The 25,763-nt window shown below is 40.8% G+C and overlaps 1 protein-coding gene and 1 long non-coding RNA gene across 3 annotated transcripts in view; one reads left to right on the top strand and one right to left on the bottom strand.

Annotated features, from left to right (window-relative positions):
* MEIS1 (Meis homeobox 1) overlaps positions 1 to 16,203 on the top strand; it is a 140,084-nt gene extending 123,881 nt beyond the window's left edge. Inside the window, exons 10-13 of one of the 2 annotated variants that reach the window (XM_069955541.1) lie at positions 10,014 to 10,072; positions 10,861 to 10,950; positions 11,180 to 11,275; positions 14,824 to 14,914. In XM_069955541.1, the coding sequence (XP_069811642.1) occupies positions 10,014 to 10,072; positions 10,861 to 10,950; positions 11,180 to 11,238 (208 nt within the window). In that variant the 3' untranslated portion in view covers positions 11,239 to 11,275; positions 14,824 to 14,914. Of the gene's footprint in view, positions 1 to 10,013; positions 10,073 to 10,860; positions 10,951 to 11,179; positions 11,276 to 14,823 lie in introns of both variants that reach the window. The other variant, XM_069955539.1, reaches the window with a different exon arrangement.
* LOC138774554 (uncharacterized) overlaps positions 8,948 to 25,763 on the bottom strand; it is a 38,277-nt gene continuing 21,461 nt past the window's right edge. The window contains exons 2-3 of the long non-coding RNA XR_011360334.1: positions 17,325 to 17,439; positions 8,948 to 10,150 (exon numbers count right to left, since the gene is read on the bottom strand). This is a non-coding gene — a long non-coding RNA (uncharacterized lncRNA). The remainder of the gene's footprint in view (positions 10,151 to 17,324; positions 17,440 to 25,763) is intronic.

Raw genomic sequence — 25,763 nt, 5'->3', positions numbered from 1 at the left:
TTTATTCTGCTGTCAAGCGTGCTAATCCCATATATTAGGGCTGGGGTATCTGAGGCCCACCAGAGGAAATGATCCTGAGGCCCACCAATGAAGAACCAGTGAGAGACGCCTTGTCAGCCAGTATTAGTGCAGGTTCTAGAGCTGGGGGCCCACCGGAGGATCCTCTGGTACTCTAGTGGGCCAGTTCGACACTGGCCACACATCTTCCAATGCAATGGCCAGCCGACAAATAATGACAACAAAGGGTGACATGACTGATCCATCGATTGTTTCTGTGCCCTTCCCGACAAGTAGGTTGATGACTTTTTAGCAAGGCAAAACATGATAAGCTGGTCCTATAACACTGGCTCTGTTCGTTCAATAATTACTCTGTGTATTAGGGCTCTAAAGGTTGAGTGACTGGATGACTCAACTAACACAAAAATGGCTGACTGTGATTGAAACTTCCTTCAACTACAGTGTGAACAGTAATTCTGGAATGCAACATTTATAGGTTGTCTTTGGAGAGGGTTAAGCCACAGCCAGCTTACTCCGGCATCTCTCCCAAAACAATAGGAACGGGCAATTGAAATCCAACATGGCTAATCCTTCCCTGGGATATGGAGGCCACCATGCACTTTAGACTGCCAAAGTTTTTCCTCTAAAGTGTATAGGCACCTTAAGAGGACAAAAACAAAAATTGATAAGCATTAGTAGGGATGGTCTGAAACTGCCGAGGTTTGGGTTCGTATGAACCCGAACGCTTGGCATCAGATTCCCGCTGTCTGCCCGCTCCGTGCAGCAGGTGGATAGAGCGGGAGGACTGCCTGGAAAACTGGGATACAGCCTATGGCTATGGCTGTATCCCAGTTTTCCAGGCGGTCCTCCCGCTGTATCCACCCTTTCCACGGAGCGGGCAGACAGCGGGAATCATTTTCGAGAGTTCGGGTTCGTACAAACCCGAACCGAACTCGGTTCGGACCGTCCCTAAGCATAAGTCTTAAAGCCTTATTACACATAGCAATTATATTTGGCCGATTATCGTCCATTATGGCCAATAATCGCCTTGTGTAATGAAAGGCAAAATGTTGAAACATAACAATAGCTACAATCTGCTGCTTGGGCAGATCCCCGCGGTCCCACCCGCACTAATAGTGCCGGCAGCGAGCGGGGAACGAGGAGCAAGCGAGCGCTGACCTGACAGATTGGCGCTCATTTGCTTCCTCTGATTGCACCGTGTAGTAGGGCCTTTAGTTGAATGATAATGAGCGTCAATCCTTATAACCATACGTGGAAGAGCGGCACTCTTTTAGTATCTGATCTTTTACGATGCTCACCCCACCATGCCTGTAGAAACTATGAGAATGCCTTTTTAATACACCGCAAATGGTTTTCAGTAAAAAAATTATGTAAATTGTGACATTTTCCCCGTGTTTGTGTAGTTTTGCGTTGTCAAACACTCCATCACCGAGAATTCCAACTTCCATGCTGAGCTTCAAGAGAGAAGACCGAGACTGTAAACATAAAGCTATATGTGTCTTCGGCATTGTCCTCGCATCATTTCATTTGTCAGCTAATTGATCATTTTTACCCTGGGTGTTTTATCATATTCTTACACTGGAAAAGCTTTGACATACAGTAGTGCTCTGTTTTTGCTACATGGTACAAATTTTTCATTACTGCCTGAGGTGTAAAACTGGGCTTGAAGGAAAATCTACTGATTCGTATGATTGATGGTCTTGCTGTGATTTGAGTAAATTCCAATATTATGTTTCTGAAGTAGGCGGTTAGTGAAGCATGCATACGGCCTCTCCTCCCCCCCCTCTTGCACTGTGAATAATGTTATGCAGTTTGGGGTCCTCTTTTTATTCAGCAGCACAAGAGACAGACAAAGGCTGATTCAAGCTGCCAAAATATGACTTCATAAGTTGTCGCTTGTGGTTTCGTTGGGTTTCCTGAAGGGCTGTAAATTTAACAAGTATTGAAAGTTAAAAAAATGAGCTTGTTAATTATGATGATTGAACATCAATGAGCCCCTTCTTTATCAAAAGGTCGGTGCTAGTATACAGAGGAGGGGCCCTAGACAGTCACTCCTTAGTTTATTGAAGGCATGATGTTTTTTTTCTTTTTAGTGCTTTAGTGATATAAGTTAAAGGAATTGTCCAAATTGAGAAAAAAAGTATATATATATATATATATATATATATATATATATATATATATTTTTTTTAAGAAACAGCACCACATCTGTTCATAGGCTGTGTGTGATATTGCAGTTTTTTATGTGACTTTGAATGGAAGGGGTAGTCCAGAGAAAATCTTTTTCTTTCTAATCAACTGGTGTCAGATAGTATGGATAGATATAGATTATAGATTTGTAAAGTATAAAGTATAGATTTGTAATTTACTTCTATTTAAAAATCTCAAGTCTTTCCATACTCTTCTTTTCAGTCTGACACAGTGCCCTCTGCTGCCACCTCTGTCCGAGACAGGAACTGGCTAGAGCAGGAGAGGTTTTCTATGGGGATTTTCTACTGCTCTGGGCAGTTCCTGTCTTGGACAGAGGTGGCAGCAGAGATCACTGCGTCAGACTGATAAGAAAAATGCTTTCGTTTTCTGATGCCAAGTGTCAAAGCGGCATTCCTATGCCCCTAAAGTGCTGAGGTCTGTAACACCTTTCCACCCCATCTCTGTCCCTGCTGTCCTTACATTCAGCTGGACGCCAAGCCCTGTTTTCTGTGCACAATTTGTTTAAACAGCATAGGAACCAGATTTGGAAACAGGGCTCGTCTTCCAGGTCACTGTCTATCAAGTAGGGATAAGGATGGAAGGGGGAGCGAGGAGGCACTACAGCCTTTAGCACTTCTGGAGCTTGCCAACACCTACTTGGCACTTTACACCAGAAAAGAAAAACATTTTCTTGTTATAGAACCACAGTTGAATATATGAGGTGCCATGTGTCTCCTTGTCCCAACAGCTATCTAAGAGTGTCAGAAGGTCTGAATGTGAATTGCAACTTACAGATTAACCTTTAAGGGTAAATCATTGGCAGAAGTCTGTGTCTGGTCTGAGGTCACCTCAGGATTTTATTATTTTGCAGTGCTGCATTGTACTTTGTTGCACCCCTGGAGTATTTATAGGATGCATTGGTCACTCCACTCTCACTTCACTAAAGGTGCCCATAGACTTAATACTTTTGTTGGCCATACCCGCTGTCCCAGTGTATGGGGCTCTACCAACTGTTCACTGACAGATTATGTCAGTGTAAATAGGCCACAGTCAGAGCTCTCTGGCTGCGGCTTAACCCTCTACTCCCCATAAATAACTGATGGCTACAAACTTTGATCGCCTGAGGGAGGAGTAATCCGTGCATCTCCTGAATACTCTTGATTCTTGGCCACTCCTACATGCCGAGCACCATGTTTTCCCTAGACTTTGGTTGCCATAATATCTTCTTCCCTGCAACAATACATAGGCCTATGCAACAAATAAAAGGCTACATCCCTATGAAATGTTTGAAGGGGGTGTGGGGCTATCCCCTTACAGCCAACTAAATGTCACGGGCTTTGCTGAGGATTGATAAGTTATGCTGTCAATGCCTAATTGGGTGGGGGGTCTTGACCGCTATGTCTAGAATGAAGGGGCTAACATGAAATTTTGCTTTATACACTTTAAAGGTCAATAGGGAGTCCTGCGCTCCATACTCAAACATCAGAGTTACATAACTATTCAAATAACGCAGCTACGATACATGATATAACCTATCGATAATAACAACATGCTTAGGGTTAGATTACTAGTAAATTCGGAGTCAGGAGATTCTGACTTGGCTTATAACTTCCAGTCATGTTTCAAGGCTCTTATATGGGGTGGGCTTTGATTTGAAAAGATAATACCTCCTATAGGTGGCACTAGAGAGCAGACCCTCTTCCTTCTAGAGGGAAGCTACTTTACATATTCGATTTAGCATTAGAAGGGAAGTGAAATATAATTGTGCACAAGAATACTTATATTCCTGGTCTGTCGAAAAGCTGGATGTGAGCCCAGGGTAGTATCCTAATGTGAATAGGTGCAAAATAAGAACAGAATGGGCAACTCCCAAAAACAATGAAAATTCAACCCTGTAATGTGTCACTTCGAGGCTATGTTCACACAACGTACTATTTTTGAAAAGACAAGCTGTGGTTTTCCATTAAAACAACAATTTTAACACAGTGTATTCAACAACAGCCATTTGGCACTCAAAGCAATAGTAAAATTTAAGAAGTCCAGCCATTTTTTAAATCCGGCAGCAAACAGGGGCGGAGGGGAATTTAATTACAAGTATGAACTTATGTCTACCCGTGCCCGTGGTGAGGGATGGGACCGGGCCCCGGGACCCCCTCGGAGCTCCGACATCTGTGAAGCTGACACATCACGACTTGGCTGATAGACTAACCGTTCAGCCAGTCAACGTCTAAGGTGGGACGTTGCTCCAGTCACTGCTTGGCTTAGTGGCCAGTACATCAGCCAGGGCATGACTTTTCCCCGGTGGAAGTCCCGAGGCCGATCTCGCTGCTTACTGCAGGCACTAGGAGAGGTAAATTGGCACTTGTAATCAATTTCTCCCCTGCCGAATTTTAAAAATGGCTGGACTTCTCCTTTAATGGAAAACAACAGTTTTTTTTCAAAAATAGTATATTGTGTGAACATAGCCCTAAAATGAGATAAATGACAGATAACTCTTTAGACGGATCACTATAGATGTAGTGTAGATGAGATAGAGATGCCTCCTCAGTACAGTCTACACTTTCTACAGTATTATTCTACACGGGCTTTGACGGAATGTCCACGTAGTAAGCTGCGGGCTACAAGCTGTAATGTTTTCGATGACTGTACCATCCATATATACAGAATTGCACATAACTGAAGCGCTGCATGGGAAGAAAGTATGATGATCATAAAGATAATTAGTTGTTCCATTGCAATAAAAGCTAAAACATTTTTATGTAATGACATTTAATTAAGGGAAAGCTGTGGTAGCAGTTTTAAAGAATTTTTAAGGCAAATGATACTTGTTTGAAAGTGTTCTGCACATTAACTAATTAAGATTAGAGTGTAATTTACACAGTTCTCGTCTACCGGAAAACTTGGGCTCCTTTGGAATAAGCGCAGAATAACATTAAAAATCTTCAGCGTCTCATAAAACTTTCTGTATTGGTGGAGGTCCTATTTTAGGATGAAACATTTGAGAATTATTGTTTCAGCAATTTGTGAACTTCTTTAAGGGGTGACATTATCTTGACCAACCCTGTGTAAGAGCAGAAGTACAGTAATACCTTGGCTAAAGTGACTCTTTTAGACTCATTTCCGATAGATCATCATTCACGTACATCAACTTGGTAACCCACTAAAATCTACGAATAAGCATTTATATGTTCATTGGCTGATCACTGGTCCTGTTCCCCATTGCAATATAAGTCTATTAGGCTAATAACTGCTTGATGATGTTCTAAGGGAGCCATCCCTCCTAAGTGCCCTTTAAGTGTGTATATCTAGAAGGAATGTACAGTCAGTGAGGAGAGGGATGTAGAGACAACTTTTTTATAATGCACATGGAGGCCTTTACTGGCTAAGGGGGCCAAAAAAGTCCCTTTGTGACCTAAAAATACAGCAGTATTATGAATGGTTTATAGTAAGTGGGGGGCCTCATTACAGGTTTTCCATGAGCTACAGATTAAACTTCCACCCTTTAAGCCTTTTAAATCTTGCTTTGGTGGGCCCTGTTTAGACCCCTACATAGGTCACCATAAGAGAACTGTAGCATGGTACCAGGAATAGAGATGATCAAACCTCGGGATCTTGCAGGTTCGATCGAACTTGAACGTTCTCGAACTTGCAGCATTTGATTCCCAATGCCTTCCCGGTCTGTGGAAAAGGAGGAGACCGAGTACCCTGTGGAATTCCAGGCGGTACTCGGGTTGTCTCCTCCTTCCACCTGGACCGGGAAGGAATTGAGAGTCGAATGCTGCAGGTTCGAGAACGTTTAATTTCGATCGAACCTGCAAAATCACAAGGTTCGATTTTCCCTAAACAGGAATCTGTTAAGAATCCAATGTGTCCAATATCAGTGAGATACATAGACAAGAGGGGCACCATAGTTGTGGTCGGACTGCTTCCTGTGCTGGTCCTTGCCTCTAAACTCCAACCAACCAAGCACAGAAAGCCAGGTACATCTTTGGTGCCAAAAATGGACTAGAAGGCATCAGACATGCTTACCTCCCTTTAAGGCCTTTACCTCCCTTTAATTCCTGTGTAAAAAGGCCAGTCAACAAATGACTGGACAATTTTTTATTGGCTTACTGGATCTCTTGTGTGCCCTATAAAATCATCATCTGTGCAGCTGACAGTGATGCCTTCAATAGTTTGCAAGATAGATGACGCCTCGTAAAGGCCTTGAAAAAATTCGCCGATCGGTGGGATGAGCGCTTGTCATCATCAGCCCTTTCTTTAAAGGGCCCTTACTTTATTTGCTGCTAAGGTTCTAATTTAAAATAAAACCCCCTATAGGTTCACATTATCTATTATGAAGGGAAATAGGGCCAACCTAAGCCATAGAGGCTACTCAAGGATAAATATTCCCTTCCTTGTTATATTACCTCATGTATAGATAGCACTATTATATCTTTCTATTACATACTTCGAGTTTTTTCAACATCTTGGCCATTCTTCTTAATGCTTACTGTAAACTTGCAAGTTGACGTCATCCCTAAAAACTTGCAAGAGGCACCAATGTCTCTCTACCAATGCAAACAATGGATATCTCCCAAAACAGTAATATCTCTGTATCTAAGTGTCATCATCTGAGTGTTGTTGCAGTGGATTACAGCTATATGTGAAAAGAAGTCAAAGCTACACCAATAGCCTGAAGGTTAGATTGTCTCATGGAGGAGCATTCATGTGTTATAGTGAACAGGCTGGAGCTTGTAATGTGGTCTGAACAGGTTTTCATCTCCTTGTCCCTCCTACTCTATTGTCCACTCTGAACTTAACATGGGAGGCATTTTTAGTTGTTGAGCTGAATGATTTCTGGTTCTCAGTGATGGGGGAAGATAACACTTATAGCTGGGCATAAACCACTTAGATACCAGGCAACTACTGATGGATAGATAGATAGATAGATAGATAGATAGATAGATAGATAGATAGATAGATAATTGTGTATATATATATATATATATATATATATATATATATATATATTCTATGTGGTTCTGTTCATAAAACTCTCTCCATAAAACATATACCCCTGCAGATGTATATCCTAATGGAAGTGTATCCTATTCTATAGGCGTACAGTAGGATATGTCACCCATAGACCATATTCATACTGCTATATGGAATATTAAAGAAGCATTCCAGATTTTTTTTTTTTATTTGGGCCCCCCCTTCCCCACTGTGCGTTGGCACATATACTTACCAGCGATGATCGGTATCCTGCGGCACGGTTCCGGTTCAGCGCCATTCAAATCCTGTGTGCGTTCACGTCAACGCTCTTCTGACCCTTCTTCTGTCTCCATGTTGATTGAAGTCCGGAAGTCGGGATCTCCCATAGAGAATGGATTGGAGAGAGTGACTTTTGGCCTTCAATTAACATTGATACAGAAGAGCGGTGGCGTGAATGTGCGCAGGATTTGAACCACCGGAACGAAGGGGGGGGGGAGTAATAAAAAAATTTCCCGGAATGCTTCTTTATACTTTTTCTATCTTATGATCTTTTGTGATTTACCAACATATAGTGGCCCGATCATTTGGCCTCTGTTGTGCTAATGGAACCCTATGGACACGCATATATGCGCAGCAGAAATCTGAACACAGCCTAACCTTTATAGCTGCCCAGACACCCAGCAAGCAAAGGGGATGTATTGCTACCCAACAAGAAGTAACGACTTTACTGACTATTAGGTCACAGCACATGCAAGATACTTTTCTCACAATTACTGATGGAGTGAGCCATTTTCTGGATAGCCATGAATAAGGTGGTCTACCATTGGTACGATAAACAGAACATCGGTCGATAGTTCATTCAGTCTGTCTTTTAGATTTATTTTTTTTTATACTTCCTATGGCCACATAAAGACTGCATATACTATGGCAACTTGGCCCTAATTTGTAGATCATTTAGACCATTGTTCAGAGCCACAACTGGTGTGCAAAGTGAAGCTTTCTATTGCAAACGCATAAGGATGAGGGGAGAGGTCAGAGGCCATTTTGGAAACAAACAGCTGGACCAGTTTATTTAACCAGATATGAGGATGGGATGCTGACCTCAGTTTGACTTCTTCAGGGAGGGGCAAGAATGCCATTTTATTACCACGGAGAAAGAAAAGTTTAGTTCTTCTCTCTTGAAAGCAGCCTTAAGGCAAACAAAGAAATTGATGCTTTGCACACAAAATTGTGGAGAAAAAAAAAATCCACATTTTTGTATGACAGCAACAAAAAAAAACTCCATATAATATAAAATAAAAAAGTAACAATTTATTATGATCGCCAATAAATTTGTTTAAAAAAAAAAAAGATTTTCTTTACACTCTCTAAAATAGTTAAAACCTTTTAATCTGCCATGTCTAATGAATGAGAGTTAACAGAAAAAGACAGTTGCACCAAATGCAAAGTTCTGTGGAATTGCAGCTAGAGAACAATGGCAAAGTGGACCCCAGTCGGACGAGGCCACGGGAAAGTGTTTGTGCACAGACCTCCTGCTAGGGAAGGTATTCAGAAATTTGTGTATATCACAAAGGGTGGGATACATGCTCTCTAAAGTGAAGGTCAAAGAGGCTGTCTGTAACAATAGGTTTGTTTATTTCTTTTTTTATTATTATTACTTTTATGACATTTAATATTGAATAAGACTGTTGCCGTGTAATCTACCAAAATTCATTAAATAATGTTTAATTGGACAATCAGGGAAGACAGTTGACGGGGGGTTTTTCATTTCCCAAGTTCTCTCAGCGTCTTAGCTTCATGAAGGTTATTAAAATAGAATAAAGAGGAATTCTACAACTACATACTCCCTGTGTGCTCATATTTTAATTTCATTTTTGTGTTTACAGTGTGTATTATCCTGATGCAATAAAGTTTAGCATTTTGGGAATACGCGCATGTCATCGGTGATATTATGTTTTCAGTTAACACTAATTGGCTGCAAAAATTATTTGCCAAGACGTAAAAAAACAATATCCAAGAAAATATTTGTCTAAAATGCAAAAAAAATAAAACTTTGGCCGGTGATAAATGACTATAATTTTAGTTGGTCAATGAATGACCTTATTTTTTTTTTTTGTTGTTGACCTTTTGTGATTTCTGAAGAAAACCAGATTATAAGAGCAAATGGTCTATGGCATTGACCTTGTTCTGACCCCACTCTTTAAATAAACCAAAGGAAAAAATAGTCTTTATAAGCCGAATGCCTTGTTCTGAACTCCCCAGCAGTGTGAGCAAATGGTGATAAAACTCCAGACGTTCTCTCATTTGATGGTGTACCGCCATCACAGTTCATTATCTTAATAGTGGGCATTAAAATAGAATTAAACTCCAAAGAAAAAAAAGAAAAAAAAAGAAGGGATTTTAATAAAAGTTGTGAATTAGTCACAAAACAAAAGATACGGATAGGCTTGTGAGGCTTATTGTATTAGGCTTCACCCTTCTTTGCGATTAGAGAATTTTTTTTCCCCCTATAGAATTGGAAGTGGAATGGTACACATATTGTTTTTCAGCAAACCTGGCTAATTCCCTCATGTAGAGCTTAAATGGAAAAAGTCCAACTGTGGTAAAAGCTGACAAACATAAATCAACTCAGAAGCCCCAGCTTGTACTCTAGAAGGTCAGAAGGGGTTACACGGGTTTCTGACTGCTTAGCCCAGCATGTAGAACATCTGACTAAACTACATCAGCCTTACTCTTTGTGCTGGTCAGAACCCCAACATTACATTGTAGACTCAACTTTCGAACAAAAACCCAATAACCATAATATGTTTTGTTTTCTTTTTTTTTAGGTTTATAAACGCTAGAAGAAGAATAGTCCAGCCTATGATAGACCAGTCCAATCGAGCAGGCAAGTCCTCAATAGTAACTGTTTTCAAGTCACGCAGGCGAAAACCATCCTCAAGCCATTCACTGGGAGGTCCAATACCTGGTAAATAAATAAAATGCCGGGAGTTAAAAATTAATAAATAAAAAAATATAGAAAAAAAAGATAACCATATCTCAACTTTTTTGTACTATTTTTAGTACAACAATTGGTTTTATTCAACTTTTAAGAAAATTGCTCCATTTTTTTTTACTTTTTGTATTAGTTTTTCTCCTCAGCTGTACTTTCTGCTACTTTGACCACTCCCTGGTGCATGGCTTGGTGTGGAATTGCTGTAAACTTTATTACCTGTCAAAAGGGTAAAAGGGTCAGTATCCCTTATGGGACTCGGTAAAGTTCAAAGACATTCAATGAGGTATTTTTTTTTTTTTTTAAGGGGGGGGGTGGACCTTAACAACCTTCAGATATTTAACTTTAAAGCCAGCTTGTGTTCAACTAAAACGTGTGTTACTATAAAGAAAATATCTGTGTCTTAAGTTTCCTTTGGGGATTCTAAATCTGCATTGTTCATCTTGGGTACTCTTGATTCCTATCAAGTGATATCTATATTATCTAAATGTCGGCATGCTGGTCCGGAAATATGGTGGTGGACTTCCTACTAGTATTACGTACTGTATATTATACTAACGCTGGGTATTGAGCTGGAAATTTACATTATTACTTGCATACTTTTTGTCTATTTTTGAAGATGTCAACTTATCGCTGGTATTTTATGAAATTATATACTATAATATATATACTTTACATTCCAGTAAGTCAAGGAACACCGTATAACCCTGATGGACAACCAATGAGTGGTTTTGTAATGGATGGTCAGCAACACATGGGACTCAGAGCGCCAGGTAATTTTTTTATAATTTTTTTTTAAATAATTACTTAGGTAAATGTTTAGCTGGAGCTTTATACCTTTTGCTTTACCTATACCTATCTGCAAATCGTAATATGGCTACAATCTGGGTGCTTTACTTTATCTTGATTTCTTTGGGGTTGGTTGTTGCAATGGGATCTTTGGTTTCTCTGTTCACTTCTCTGATCTTCTGGCATCTTCTTGGATTTTTATCTCCCTTTTAGGACCTATGAGTGGAATGGGCATGAATATGGGCATGGAGGGGCAATGGCACTACATGTAACCATCTACTAGTTAACCAATGGCAAAGCAAGGGGGAAGTAAGTACAACAGGGGATGGATGCTCTGTCTACTTTGCTCAAGGAGTTGTTTATTTATTTATTTTTTTTGCACTGTGGATTTTCCAGGTTTGTATTCTCCCTGCCCATAGCTCCATGCTTGTTCATTCCTTTTCCAAAAAAAAAAATCTGGGTATCCTATTTTGTTTCTTCCTGATTTTGTTTCATCTCAAGCACTAAGTACTGCGTAGACTGTACATTTTACTCTTGTGTTGTTATTATACAGTACTGACCACATGACTAAACAAGAAATAGGCAGTAGGTGGAAGGGGGGGGGAGCGGGTTTCCATGGCAACAGACTGATTTGCAAAATGTAAGCAGTCTGCAGCAGTGCAAGGAGAGGAAAGAGCATGTCCCCAAAGTGTCATAAATCTGTCTAACCACAGTTGATGCATGAGTTACACTTCTTCTCTAACCTGCAAGACACCAATATGCAAACACCGGATTTCTTTAAAGCAAAATAACCACCTTTTTAAAAAAAAAAAAAAAAAAAAAAAAAAAATTCCTAGCGCTATTTAAGATCCCACACAGGAAAACTTTGAATTTCCACTTTGCCTCTCTTTGTCCATCCTGTATAATAGGATTACGTGTGGAAAAGGGAAAGTAAAAGAATACAAAATAGAGGTGTGCACAGCAGGTTCTGCAGCTTTGCCTGGGCTAATTGACTATATCCAAATTAAGTATGCCATCACTTGCAGTGTGACAAATGGATTTGACTCATTCAGTATACAAAAATAGAGATCATTAATGCAATCTTCAGCGGCAGGCCTAGTGAAGTCTACAGGGAAGGGGGGGGGGGGAGACCGGACGGCCCACAATGTTGCTTTGTATTTTTTATTTTATTTTTTTATTTTTGCTTTCCACCAGCAAAAATATTATTCTCTCTATAGGAATGTAGAAGAGTTCAGACCCAATCTGATTTATTGTATTGTTCCGCACAAAAAAAAGCGTCCGTGGTTTCTTCTTCCTAATTGTGAGTCGGGTGTTACCCACAATTCCAAAGGGGAACTAAAGCTGAGCAGAACTGCCTGGGAAGGCACCAGCCGCTCTCTCACACATCACCAACATTTCCAGCTTAGTTAATCTAAATATTGTTTCTTAATTTCTGGGTCAATTAAATCTAAATGATGTATGCTATGCTTCATAACCAATTAAATTAATAGGATATTATGAAAAATATCATCACTTTTGATTAAAGACCAGCTGATATGGTATATTTTTCTGAGCCATTTTCCTTAGTTTAGAAAAGAGAGGGAAAAGAGAAAAAAAAAAAAAGCGTTCCTTTAGGCTAGATTAAGCAGCCTTTCATTGCTGGAGCCCTGAGACCTGAATCCAAGGTGTTCACGCTGCAACATTACTTAGAACTAAAGCCAATTGAACCTACTTAGAAATAGCGTTATGCCTTTCACCCTTGATGATTATGGAGCTTATAGCTCTCTGAGACAATACACCTGTCAGTTTTCATCAACTATAGCAAACCATGCAGAAGACAGAGGCCCACGGAAAGCAGGGGGGCTATTGTTTTACGTTCCGTTTCCTCATTGTTCTCAAATTTAGTGAAAGCTTGACTGAGTTTGTAGTCTGATTTATTTTAAAAGTTCATGATCACAAGGAAGGAATTAATTGCTAACAGTTATTGATTTCTTGCATGTATGAAGGGGGGGGGGGAATAAATGCCTCCCGCTTAACAGCCATTCTTAATGCATCCTATTTTGTCGCAATAGTTTACTAAATACCCACTGACTTTTTTTTTTTTTTTTACCTTCAGGCGTGAGTCATAGCTAGGATTTTCTTTTTTAAGATATTGAGCATCGACTTTTTGGGATACTAACTTCATAGAGTCAGCTCTTTCCCTTCTGGAGGAGAGAGCTACTTTGCATACTTTTTTCCCAAGGAGCATTGCCTGGCTTATAAGACTCCATGCCAGATTGGCAGTCTCCCTAATGAGACAGGTAGCCTGGGGCAAATTTTGTTTGCCACTTTAACCCTGTATCTAAACCCAGGATAGGGTAGAGGGGCTTGTTGGCACCCCCATGCAAGCTGGCAACTCAGGTCAATGGTCCTCAGAGTCCCTCACTATAACAGAAAAAAAAAATCAAAGAACATGGGCTCAAAATTGTTAAAAATTACAGAAAAGGGGCCATACTAGTTTCTAGGCAGGTTTAAAAACAGTTCCTAATATAATACTGACCAGCAACAATGGGTGAGCAAAATATTAATGAACAGCCACTCACATACCCACTATTCATAGGAAGGTAAGGCTGTTTAGAATTATAACAATAACATAACATAATAATGTAACTGGCATCCTACATGCACTTTAAGTACAGTGACTTTGCTGGTTTACAATTAAGGATGGTCCGAACCTGCCGAGGTTCGGGTTCGTATGAACCCGAATACTCGGCATCAGATTACCGCTGTCTGACCGCTCCGTGCAGCGGGTGGATACAGCGGGAGGATGGCCTGGAAAACTGGTATACAGGCTATGGCTGTATCCCAGTTTTCCAGGCGGTCCTCCCGCTGTATCCACCCTCTCCACGGAGTGGGCAGACAGCGGGAATCCTTGCCGAGAGTTTGGCAGGTTCGGACCATCCCTATTTACAATCTATTAGTTACATTCATATTGTTCAGTATGGTCGGCACGTTTTACCTTGATGGATTGTGCTCCACCTCCCAAAACTCTATGTAGCTTATATTGTATGCTGTGTACTTCCCGGAATCCCAGTTCTATGCATCATAACAGCATAGGGTATAGTAACAACCAATAATCCCTAAAAAAAAAGTGCACTGGTATATCATGCTGTATTACTGGCAATGGGCCCGTTCACACTACAGAATGCACACGGATAACCTCCAACGAATATAGTGTGCCCTCCCGCTTGAACATCTGGCCGTGCCATAAGCTTTATTCTATGCTCAGGCAGATTCCACCGTCCGCCAAAGAATTGACAAGTCAGTTCTTTTTTAGGCAGATGGCGGAATCTGCCTGAATAGAATGGAACCTATGGGATAGGCAGCTCTTAAGGGGGGGGGGGGGCGGGAGTCTCGAGCACACAGAATCCATGGATATCCGCGCGGATTCCGAAGTGTGGACAGGCCCAATCATAGGAGTCAAACCACCAAATCCAAATTGTCTTTTAGAGGACCACTGCAACATTTTATTTTCCAACAAACATTACAGGACAACACATTTCAGCACTATCTCTTGCACCTTCTTCAGATCCAACATTCAACTTGCACTCTAAAAGGGCAATGTTCATAAGAAATCCGGCTTTGTGTATGTCAGACTAACCATTGGCTTAGACCACTGGGATTTGGGAGATTAATTCCTAAGAGTGCCAGTATCACCTGCCTGCTATATCAGAATATTTTAGTGACTTTGGTTATCTATTACAGATGAGCAAAACTCAAGCACACACAGGTTAAAACAAGAAATTGGAAACTATCTATATGAAGACCTTCACTGTGTATTTTTGTCATATAGTATGGGTGTTTTGGGCTTATAATTTACTTTTTATTTTTTCCTTTAGGACTGCAAGGTATGCCAGGGAATTACATATCTTCGACTGGTCCGATGGGTATGAGTATGGGACAGCCAAGTTATCCTCCATCGCAGATGCCCTTACACCACGCTCAGCTGCGTCATGGGCCGTCTGTGCATACCTACATTCCTGGACACCATCACCACCCAGCGATGATGATGCACGGGGGACCACATCACCCTGGAATGCCGATGTCAGCACCTAGCCCCTCAGTACTTAATACAGGAGATCCATCGATGAGTGGGCATGTAATGGACATCCATGCTCAGTAATTTAAGGGAATATGTGTTGTCTGCAATGACAAAAAAATGTCACATACTGTGTCTCTGCCACAGCGGCAGCGTTCCACTCTTGGAGTCCATGTAGGACCATGATCGTTTTTTGACACAGGGACGTCCGAAAACAAAACAAAAAAACAAAACAAAAAAAAAGCAGAAACAAAAAGATGCTGAAATCAAGATTGGGGACACAATAAATACATATATAAGACATTAAGAGAACAAAGAGTGAAATATTGTAAATGATATTATACTGTTAACCATATTATGTTGTTTCTTATAGATTTTTTTAAAAAAAATGTGAAATTTTTCCACACTATGTGTGTTGTTTCCATAGCTCTTCACTTCCTCCAGAAGCCTCCTTACTTAAAGAAAATAAAGCCTTACAGTTACCCTGCAGATGACAGAACGTCCTCATTTGCAGGTCATTTTAAAGCATTACAATAAGTATGTCAGGCAGAAGATTTTTTTCTTCGATCCAAGGATTTCAGCCATGCGCTCTTTCTCTGCAGCTTTGTCTCTCGATTTTTTTTTTTTTTTGTCTCCCTGTTTCTTTCTCTCTAGCCTGGGGCTTGAATTTGCATGTCTAATTCATTTACTCACCATATTTGAATTGGCCTGAACAGATGTAAATCGGGAAGGATGGGAAAAACTGCAGTCATCAACAATGATTAATCAGCTGTTGCAGGCAGTGTCTTAAGGAGACTGGTAGGATGAGGCATGGAAACCAAAAGGCAATGTGTATGGAGCATAATTGTCACAACAGAGCATCAGTGTCCCCATTCAGCAGCGACAACAACCAATCTGTGCATAACTTCCTGTGTCATACAGCTCAAGAGCAAGAACTGTAGAAGATTTATTTTTAATACATTGACTTTCTTTCTCAGCAAGGCATCAGTCATGCATACATTTTTTTCCATAGTCCCTTCATGGAACATTTATGTAAACATTGTAAATAAATTTTGTGCAAAAAGGACTGGAAAAAAAATAACTGTATTGTTGCAATTTTTTTTTGTATAAACAGAAGATTGGTATGAGTTGGAATGCAGATTAATTTACTAGGTGGAATAAGCTAATTATATTTCTTTTTTTGTGCTAAAACGAAATTCTTGTCAATATTTATTTTTCTCTAAAGACGAAAAATCTAGATGTGGTAGTTACTGGGATCTAATACACATAAAGTAACTCGAAATGTATATAGTTTAGGTCTAATGTACAAATTTGAGTACAATAAGACTAATCTAAAGCAATGATCAGAGGCAGAGCTTGAGTTGGAGGGGAACCATTTTGCCTCCACAAAAATTAAAATTTGACTGCTGCTTCTGCATTCTCTTTTAGCAACATTTCCGTTAATGATCAAGTAGTCATAATGATCATAATAATTGATTTATTTGCATAGTGCCTACATATTCCACAACACTATTATTATCACTTACACTGGTTCCTGTCCCCCAATGGGGCTCATAGTCTCATCAGTATTTTTGGAGATAGGGGAAAACATACAAAACTCCATGTAGATGCCCTAGGTCCGATTTGAACCCCGAACTCAAGTTTTGCAAAACAGCAATACTAACCACTGAGCCACCATGGTCATATGATGTTATAGTTATATATGACTACAAACTACAAGCGTGGGTCTAAGTAAACATCAATGAAACGGAACACCCATCATCTCATAACCCATCTTTATAAAAGGAACCAAAGCTTAAGAGTAGAGATGAGAGAATTTACAGTATTAACAAAGCAAAGCTTATCAGATGGCTGTTTTTGAACTCTGTGCCGCTCTGCTACAGGTGCTGAGAAAAGCTGGATCCAATCCTGCGAAACTGGGAGAAGTCGCCCAAGACTGGATGAAACTTTTCCACGCACCCAGGGAGGAGCCGCAAGGAGGTCAAAGGCAGGCGGCTGATAAGTCGACTGCCAAGCTAATCCCTCATCCTTTTTAAACCTTCCCCAGTACCTTATTGCTGTCAGGCACAGCATTCAGATGCATTCAGTCTAAATAAAAAGCCTTAAAGGGGTCATCTAACATTAAAAAAACATGGCTACACCATGCTTGTCTTCAGTTTGGGTGCAGGTTTTGCAACTCAGTTCTATTAAAGTGAATGAAGCTTAATTGCAAACTACACCTGACCTGAAAATAGTCTTGAATAGTTTGCTCTCTATTTTATTATATGGGCACCCCAAAGTAAGAAAAGAAAGCATACTCACCCTCCCTAAGGGCTCCCTGTATGTTGCTTTTGGCTTCTTCCCGACTTCTGTGATGTGTTGTCCCCGGCCAATTAGGTCAATACTCTGGACAAGGATTGGCTGAACAAGGAAAATCCTGTGGGCACAAGAAAACATCATGGACTCTGGAAAATCTTTGTGATTGTACCAGCAGTATATTTGCTTTTAGAATTTTACATGGATAGAATGGCACATGGCCCTGGGAAGACGGTGTTGCGGTCCTTTTTTTTTTGTTCCCACGGCCGGGTTCCCACGTACAGCAGCGGCCAGGGCTTAAGCACTGGAGGCGGACCGGCCCGCCCCCTGTGGAAGGAAACCCCCACCCCTCTATGACACGGCTCCATTAGAATCAATGGAAACGCATCATAGAAGGGTGGGCGCTTCTTCCCACTGGGAGCGGGCTGGCCCACCTCCAGTGCATCATCCCCGGCAAGTGACCAGGAATAGAACAGGGAACCGAGCCACGGTTCAAAAAGAGGACTGTTGCATCGACTTCCCCGCGCCGGCGCTGTTCTATCCATGTGAATTTCTTAAAGCGAATGTCCTGCTGGTACCTTCACTTTAAGGCACCTGGAGTCAATTACAAACCTTTTTGTGCTGCTGAAATAAAGGGGTATTAGAAGTCTCTATCAGGGTATTTGAAAAAGCATTTCCTAAAGCAGACAAGCATACAACTTCCTGGGTATTCCAGTGAATATTTTAGAATCCTCTATGAATTAAACATTTTTTTTTTTATTACCGTTAATGAATTATAAGGTTATAATCTATATAGAGAGAAAAACAATCAGGTACAGAATTTATTCCATTCATAAACGTATTTCTCCATCCTTAAAATAGGTGTAAGGTACACATACAATGTGATTAACAAGTTGATTGCGCTGATGATTTAATTCTATTCAACGACTGAATTCATTATCATTAAAATATTACACCAAGAGGGTTTAATTTCCAGCTAAAAGGTATATTCGAAAAATGCACAACATTTCCAACCGGGTGATAGAACTGAAAATTAAGAGCCATTGAGATTTCTAGAGACGTTACCACCGATGGGAAGAAAAGAAAGATATTTTCATACTTTCTAAAGACCTATTTATAAAATGGTGAATGATGAATAATATTCTGATTGATATGAAATTAAACAAAAATAGAGGATTTTGCCTTCCGGGGAAAACGGGATAATAAAATTCAATAGTAAAAGTATAAGATCATTTCGTTTAGTACGGTAGCTTTTTTACAAGGTTTAACCTCCAACTAAAGCTTAACATTTGATTTTATTAGAGTTTCTTACCTTTTTTATTAGGAGAAGGTTTATTGAAGAGCAAAGAAGGCTAAAAGTATTAGAATTTGTCAAATTCATGGTCAAATACTATATAAAAATAAATATATGAATTGGCCTTGGAAAAGGAAAATCCTAGCAATGACCAGGTCAGAGATCACAGGCATACCAACAAAGACCCATTGAGGTTCTATAGAACAAATAGTTGAGTACAAATTGGGGAAATCTAAAGCTAAAGCCACCAATGGACATTGCATTTCTGTTTCACAGGAAGCTCTGACAATGTCATGTCTGTAAGACCCTTTTTACATCGCATACAGGAGCTCCATTTTTCTTTTATATCAAAACCAAGCTGTTTCCTAATAAAGGGCAGTTCCCTACCAAATTGGGACGAATAAGTTGGACAAGACAGGTTTTGTTCCTCAAAATCTTACTGGTTTAGTAATCCATATAAATACTGTATTTTAACAAAAAATATATTTTAAAAAAATTATGTATATATGTATATAACAACCTCATACATATTAGACTGTTGACTGTTCAATAAGTATAGAGGATTCCCAACTCCCAACTATCTCCCAACAGATGATGTCGGGGAAGAGAAGGATCGGGCAAGTTGAATTTCAAGTGTCTGATACTTTTGGTTCTCATTTGCAGTAGATGGTCTGCCAGTAAAGATGAGCGCCATTCAAGCATGCTCGAGTATGTCTGAACCCGAGCGTGCGTCACCTGATTTGCAATGACTACAGAAGTTGGGAGTCCTGGAAAATATGGATACAGCCTATGGCTAAATTCATGTCTTCAAGGCAGCCTTAGGGCTTTATCCAACTTCTTCAGCCATCACTAATGGACCAAAGGTGCTCGATTTGCCCTCATCTCTAACTGCCACCAGAAAAGCTGGCAGCAGTGCACCTCCCCTCTTCAGAAAACAGCTGAGAGTTCATATTTAAGAGGGTAACTAGAGGGATAGCTATTGACCAAGTAAACATATGGCCAACGATGGTGGGGATGATGGGGTGTAGTCACCTTTAGAAACAGACGTGGTTTTCTCTCGTATGCAATTATTGTGACTGCACCCCCCTCTATATATGAGATGGGCCGAGGGCAGAAGACCCAGACAACCCCTAGCTAATTTTTATGCCAGAGAGTAGCTGTAACAGAAGCCTATGAGCAAATCTCTCTATGGTCTTAGAGACTACATAAAATCTACCAATGGCATCATCTCACATTGATCCCTTAAAAAGATGACTTTTGGGTGGCTTTTTCCTTTGAGGAACTGTTCCAAATAACCCTTTATTTTTGTCAAGGTCAAAAAATTTATATATTTAGGGAAAATTACTATAGAATAGTCCAATGTAAAGTACTGCTTATACTCCGTCACATAACTAGTGCCTTAGGGTTTCTGACCTTACCGTAGGTACCAGGATGAAACATATATATATATATATATATATATATATATATATTTATACATATATATATATATATATATATATATATATATATATATATTTATACATATATATATATATATATATATATATATATATATATATTAGCATTATCCTCTGTCTGAACTTTAAAGCTTGAGTGTGACATTTGCTTGATGCTATCGAACTACTGTACTGAACATTATCAGCCTTTCCCGGATGATGAGAGTGTCTGGCCGCGCTGTACTAGCGGGCTTACTGGACAGGATGTCTGCTGTGTACAGATAAATATCTCCCACTATGATGACAATGTTATCTCAAATATCTTCACTTCTGGTTAGTTCCTCGAGCTTTTACATATATGCTTGTGAATGTTCTTAGTGTCTCTTTTATGTTGTCCAACATATATTTTAGCTGTCCTTTAATTAGCCAAAGACTAATTCACTAGTGTCCTTATTATAAGGGGAAAGGTAGTAAATTGCTTCCATTGAGTAAACTAGGTTGTTACAATTTACAAATACCTGCTAGTTTCTATCTATACAGTATATTTAGCTAGTTGTATTTCGACTTTTCTTCACCTGGAGGGTAGATTCAATTGGTTGTAATAGCCATGTATCTAAATAACCTAGTCAAGGCATAGTGGTTTGTTGGCAACCAACACACATGGTTCTAGCGCTGGAGACTCTGTCTTGTTATTAAGATAGAGCAGAAAACAATGGGAAGTGGGGACAATGGGGCCTCCGTTAACATTTTTCATATTCCAAATTTAAAATGGAAATTAATTAGAAAGATGACTATTTTACACAGTGCTAGACCCCAAATTAGATTACCATTTCCTCAAACACACTTTTCCCATGGCCCTTTTATCTCTTTTCTGACTAATCAACCTGCCATCCTCCTTACTCCAGACTGATCATGCTGCCTCCCTTCATCCCAAATTTTTCCTTGCCCCTTCACCCCATACTGCTCACCCTGCCCCCTCTTCACAGACTGCTCACTCTAACTCCCTAACCTCAGAATGCTAATCCTGTCCCCCTTGCCCCAGACTGCTTACTCTGTCCCACTTACCGCAGACTTCCCACCACCGGACTGTTTACCCTGCCCCGATCACCCCAGACTGCTCACCCTGCCCCCTCACCACAGGCTGCCCACCCTGCTCCCCTTCCCCAAAAAAATGCTTATCCGGCCCCCCTCACCCCAGACTGATCACCCTTACCCTTTATGCCAGACTGCTTACCCTGTCCTCCTTACCCCAGACTGCTCACCCTACTCCCCTTCTCCCCAGAATGCTTAAACTGTCCCCCTCACCTCAGACTGCTCAACCTGACCCCTTACCCCAGACTTTCCTCCCTCTCCAGGCTGTTCACCCTGACCCCATCACCCCAGACTGATCACCCTTCCCCCTCACCCCAGACTGCTTACCCTGCCCCCTCTAGCCCCAGACTGCTCCCTTTGGTCCCCTCACCAATACTGTTTAACCTGCCCTCTCACCCTAGACTGCTTAACCTAACCCCCTCACACCAGACTGCTCACTCTGCCCTCCTCACCCCAAACTGCTTAAGCTGCCCCCCACCCCCACCCAGACTCCTCACTCTGTGCCAACTCACCCCAGACTTAATTTAAACAGATGACTATTGTCACAGTGCTGTACCCCAAATTACCCTAAAAGATCCCCCTTTCCTGAAACACACTTCTCCCAAGGCCCTCCTGTCTCTTACTGATTGCTCTTTCGGATCCCCCTATCATCTCTGACTAATCAACCTAACACCCCCCCCCCCCCCCTTACCCCAGACTCCTCATCTTTTCTCACTCTGCCCAAGACTGCTTACCCTATCCCCCTTACCCTAGACTGTTCCCCTGCTCCTACTAATTACAAGTTGCTCATCCTGCCCCCCTTACCCCAGACTGCTCACCTCTGACCTTTCATCCCTTCACTCCTGACCTCTTATCCCAGACTGCTCATCCTGCCCCGCTTATCCCAGACGTATCTAATAACGAGCTACATCAACTGAAATCAATTGAAAAAAAGTCTATTGTAAAAAAAAAAGTTTACTTTTTACAATGTATGCACAGACGTATTTCTAAACAACTAGTTTAACATCCTATTTTGCTTTTTTTTTTTACTGTGTGTGAACATAGGCTTAAAGTAGTAGCTTCCAACACTGTCTGTTAGTCCAGATCGTCCAGCTGATCTTATCGTCTTTTCCATTGCTGGCTAAAGCCAGGGTCACAATGTATCGCTTCTGCCAAGAGCACAGTGACCTTAAGTAGGGATTTCAATGATGTTGATGATTGTTTTAGGAACAGACCAGTGCCTGGTGCTTCATACTTTCTTTTTTATAGAATGTAAGGTAATCGTTGATTAGTCTGTCTTCAGACTCCGATCAGTAAAACTTATGGCGGGAACGGATAATGACGCTTAACTTATAATCTCAATTTTTTGGGGTTAGCTGCGATAAGATATGGGAGAGAGCTCCAACAGTTTAACAGCTTAGTTTCTATTCAGTAGAAAAAAGAGTTTCTAGACTGAATTTTCTGTTCTTTTTTATCATGTAAATTGATCCGTCCCTATCTACTAGATGCTTTTAGACAAATATATTATATATGAATAAGCCGGTTTTAGAATAGAATAATTAGAATAGAATATTTGCCTTGGTGAGGTCTGACTCCTGGAATCCCCACCAATCTGTAAAATGAAGGGGCTGCAGGGCTTATATGAATTTTCCACAATTTTCAGACACAGCGCTGTACATTGGGTTGTGGCTGTGCAGGGTATTGCAGCTTACTTGTCCTACTCAGTTAAAGGGGTTATCCAGCACTACAAAAACATGGCCACTTTCTTCCAGACACAGTACCGCTCTTGTCTCCAGGTCAGGGGTGGTTTACAATTAAGCTCTGAGACCTCCTCCGATCGCTAGAATGAAGGGGCGGAAGCACTCAGCAGCGCTGGCCCTGCCCCTTCATCTCTGCCGTACATAGATGAATTCTGGAAGTTCTGTAGGCTCCATTAAAATTTACAAGCACACAAAAAGACAAAAAAATGCAACAGCTCACCACTAATGTCATAATACAGACCCAATACAGATATGAAAATTGCTAAAAGCAGCCCTCTAACTGCTAAAGAAAAAAAATAAAGAAGCTCTTAGTTACCATTTGCAAATATGGTGTACCATCCCACCACGATAAGGTGGCCTCATGCTGGGATGGACCCTACACTGTACTGCTGAGCGCTTCTGTCCCTTCACTCTAGCGATTGGCGGGGGTCTCAGCACCCGGACCCCCACTAATACGCACTTCTGATATGTTGCTATTACATGGCAGAAGTTTTTTAAAATGATAGTTACACTTTAAGAAATCTGGATACCAAGTTCTGCAGTGCACTTTTATGAGGTCCACAATTCTCTAGTCTAGGAAGGCGAGGAAAACTGGGGAAAGTTTGGACGCCTCTTATTAAAATGAAAGGACAATCTCAGATGAGACGCCTTCAGTATTATAACATCAGCTCTACGGCTATTGCTTGGTTTGATTGTCAGCTGGTAAGTACAATAAAGAGTGTTGGATTTGATGAGCTTTTTGCTGTGAAATTTGGGTTGCTGCCCACTATTGTAAGGCACATAGTGAGTGTGATGTACCATGTTACTGGCATCAGCCCTAACAGCAGTGTTTCTGTTTGAGCACAATTCTTGGTTCACACATCAAAATCGGCCTACAATACATTATAGCAGAATAGAGAAGAAAAGTGGTCACCAAACCAACACGAGACGGCTTCGGAAGGAAAACAATTCAGTGTGATCACCTATATAGTCGGATATCTGTGTCAGCTCGAACCAATAACTTAACATTTTTAAATGTGAATTGTGATGAGTTGTATTTTTTTTTTTTTTATCACAGGTGAGTGTTCAGTATTTTTTATTTTAACATTTACAACTATTAAGCAATTATATTAAATTCTTGGACCATGTTGGTTGAGTTTAAAACTAGGACCTCCGTAGTATTGCAAAATAAGAAAAATCCACTGTGTTGTCCTTCTAACAAGTTTTTATTATACATCAAATCTAGAGCAAAGTTTTTCCAAATACCAAGACCACTTTCTTCTGTGGTCATACTGAAGTTTAGACCCTAAATTTGCATTATAATGGTTAATCCAAAGCATAGACTATCAATGGGAAAGCCCCTATTACACAGGACGATTAAGAGGAGCAAGCCAGCGCCAATCTGTCAGGTCAGCGCTCACTTGCTTCTCGTTCCCTGCTCGTTGCCAGAGCTATTACACACCCCGGCAGCGGGCAGGTAAGAGCTGAGGGGACTGCCCAGGTGATTGCTAGATCGCCCGGGCAGCCCATAGAAGAAGCTCCAGTTACACAGTGCAACGGCAGCATATCACTGCTATCGTGATCATTGAGTTTTCAACATGTTGAAAGTCAATGATCAGCTGACATCGTGCATGTCCGCTGATTGTTGTCTTCCATGACACTAAAAGGATTTACGGGCGATATTGACTGAATACGGCCAATAATCCCTTCATGTAATTCATGTAATAAGGCCTTAAGAGAAAGCAGGTGTGTCTGACCTCCGGGCCCCCCAGTGATTTCCAGATCAGTTCCTGGCTAATTTTTTTGTTTTGAATAGAGTCGTGGGTCATCACCTGACCCGCAGCTCTATTCAATCTCTATGGAGCCACCGGAAAGAGCCAAGTAGAGCAAGTCTTTCCAGTGGCTTCATAGATAATGTGTTTAGGGACAAGTGCATTTTAATCAGAAAACCCCTATAAAGGTTTTTTTGGCCAAAAAAGATGAATGAGATAACCCCAGGGTGCCGGCACCTTTGATCTGCACCCATACTTCACAGTGAACAGAGCCGGGAGCAGTTGTTTCTGTTCACTGTGTAGCTGCGGAACCTGGTACCTACAGCTCGGCTTCTGTTCACTTAAATGGGAGCTGAGCTGCAGTTACTAATTGCCAAGACTACACAGTAAATAGAGCCACTGGCTTCTGGCACCATTCAATGTGCAGATCAGGTACAGAAAAGCTGATTGACGGGAGTGTCAAGTGTCAGCACCCTGCCGATAAGTGGCCAAAAACCTCACCTGGTGCTGATGGACAAGATACTTTAATATAGACTTAAATATGTACAGTAGGTGCATAGGGAACCAGTGCCCAGACGAGAGTTCTCATTCACTCTAGGTTTCTGACAGCTGAAGCCTTTTACTGTATGCCACACATGTGATTAATCATAAACATTTCCCTAATGTGATGCAAACTGGCAACCCGGCTTTTTCTTGTGCATGGGACGCAGAGGACATATGGAGAACATATCCCTGGAGGATGGTATTTTGTGAAAAGAAAAAACAACAATAAAGACATTTTGCATCTTCAAAGCCTTTATCATAACTGATGAGGAATTTCAAGAGCTTGATAAGGGAAAGCTGGCATCGCTAACAATTTCACACTGTGAGCCAGGACATATGTACAGCTTTTTTGTGGACCAAGTTATTATTTATGAGCAGCCAACACAATACAGAACCATAACACCCATATGTCATACGAAGACAGCGATATGGTTTCCATTGAACTTTTTCTTAGTACACAATTGCCAACATGGGTGGAGTATTTTCATAATATGTATGGCCCCTTAGAGTATATGGACAATACAACGTGGCATCTGTAGCAGGTTAAAGGGGAACTCCAGGTAGAGGGAAAAAAAAAATAAGCCGGC

This window comes from Dendropsophus ebraccatus, chromosome 15 (genome assembly GCF_027789765.1).
Source record: "Dendropsophus ebraccatus isolate aDenEbr1 chromosome 15, aDenEbr1.pat, whole genome shotgun sequence".
Lineage (NCBI taxonomy): Eukaryota > Metazoa > Chordata > Amphibia > Anura > Hylidae > Dendropsophus > Dendropsophus ebraccatus.
Note: the sequence above shows the minus strand (reverse complement) of the source record. Positions and strands in the feature narration are given on the sequence as shown.